Here is a 1,213-nt window from a genome sequence, read left to right as displayed (position 1 = left end):
GAAGATTTAGAAATGAAATGTGAAATGAGTCTACCAGGATCACTGTGACACAATGAAAAAGTCACATCAAATATTTTAAATACAAAGTTGTATAATTCATTGCATATTTTCAAGTTTTATTTAATATTCTGTTTCATTTCAAGGAATTATGCAAAATATATAAAATTAAATGAGTAGAAACGATGTTGTATGAACATATTTCCAGCCTGAAGGTAAAAGGAAAAATACACCAGATATTGTTACTTTTACAGTCCATGACACTCTAAATGCTGCTCTCTGTTTGGCTCAATGAATGAGTTAATACACTTACACATCAAAGTACTATGACTGTATCAGCCTGAATCAAGGCTTAATTTTATTAGTGACTGTTAAATGGATAGTTGTGCAGTTCCATCTAAATAGCAGAGCTCTGCAGTGTGAATTGTTGTGAAGTGTTCAGGCTGGTGCTTCTCTCTCTCTTCTTCCTGTTCACTTTTTCACAGCGCAAAAGACTCAACAGATGCTTTCGCAACTTCTGCGAGAGCATATATAGCAGAGGGTTCATACAGCAGTGAGAATAGGCAAGCATTTCACAGATATGGTAGGCAACTGCTAACCGTTTCAGTACCTTACAATCATTGTTTGTATTGAGAGACTTGATTAAAAGCATAATATGGTATGGCCCCCAGCAAATGAAAAATGCTGCAACAATACACAACAGCACAGCCACAGTCCTGAACTTCCTTCTGTTTAAACCTTGCAAAACTGTCTTGAGGATGGCAGAGTAGCAGAAAATAATGATGGCCAGTGGGAGGAAGAATAGCAGTGACACTTGGAGATAATGTCCAAGCGTGTCTTCAGATTCAGGCTCGCAATAGTTTTTACCTTCTTCTGAGCTTTCAACCTTTACTTTCATTGCATCACTCAGGGACGCTAAGATGCTGATGACCCAGGCAGCTATACAGGCACCAATTGCACACTTCTTCACTCTGGCATGGCTGATTGGCCAGTTGTGCAGTACAACAGTAGTAAAACGATCCACTGTCATAGCAGTCAGCAGAATGACACTGCTGTACAAACCAACAGCGAATCCAGCAGTGATAACTTTGCAGACAAAGTCCCCAAAGACCCAGTGGTGTAGGTGATCAACAGCCCAGAATGGAAGTGTGATGGTGAAGATCAAATCAGAGCAGGCCAGGTTCAGGATGAAAATATTTGTGATACTTTTCAGATT

The 1,213-nt window shown here is 39.5% G+C and overlaps 1 protein-coding gene across 1 annotated transcript; it reads right to left on the bottom strand.

Moving 5' to 3' along the window:
- Nucleotides 1-393: 393 nt before the first annotated feature.
- On the bottom strand, nucleotides 394-1,204 carry LOC102209198 (chemokine XC receptor 1-like; the record flags this gene model as incomplete). The annotated part of the gene is made up of 1 exon (XM_005742595.1): nucleotides 394-1,204. A coding segment is annotated over one exon (810 nt), but the record flags the coding sequence as incomplete, so codon positions are not given.
- Between the last annotated feature and the right edge of the window lie 9 nt (nucleotides 1,205-1,213).

The sequence above is a fragment of the Pundamilia nyererei genome, unplaced genomic scaffold, assembly GCF_000239375.1.
Source record: "Pundamilia nyererei isolate P.nyererei 1_Seehausen unplaced genomic scaffold, PunNye1.0 scaffold00121, whole genome shotgun sequence".
Classification (NCBI taxonomy): domain Eukaryota; kingdom Metazoa; phylum Chordata; class Actinopteri; order Cichliformes; family Cichlidae; genus Pundamilia; species Pundamilia nyererei.
The sequence above is the reverse complement of the archived record's forward strand: the minus strand, read 5'-3'. Positions and strand labels throughout refer to the sequence as shown.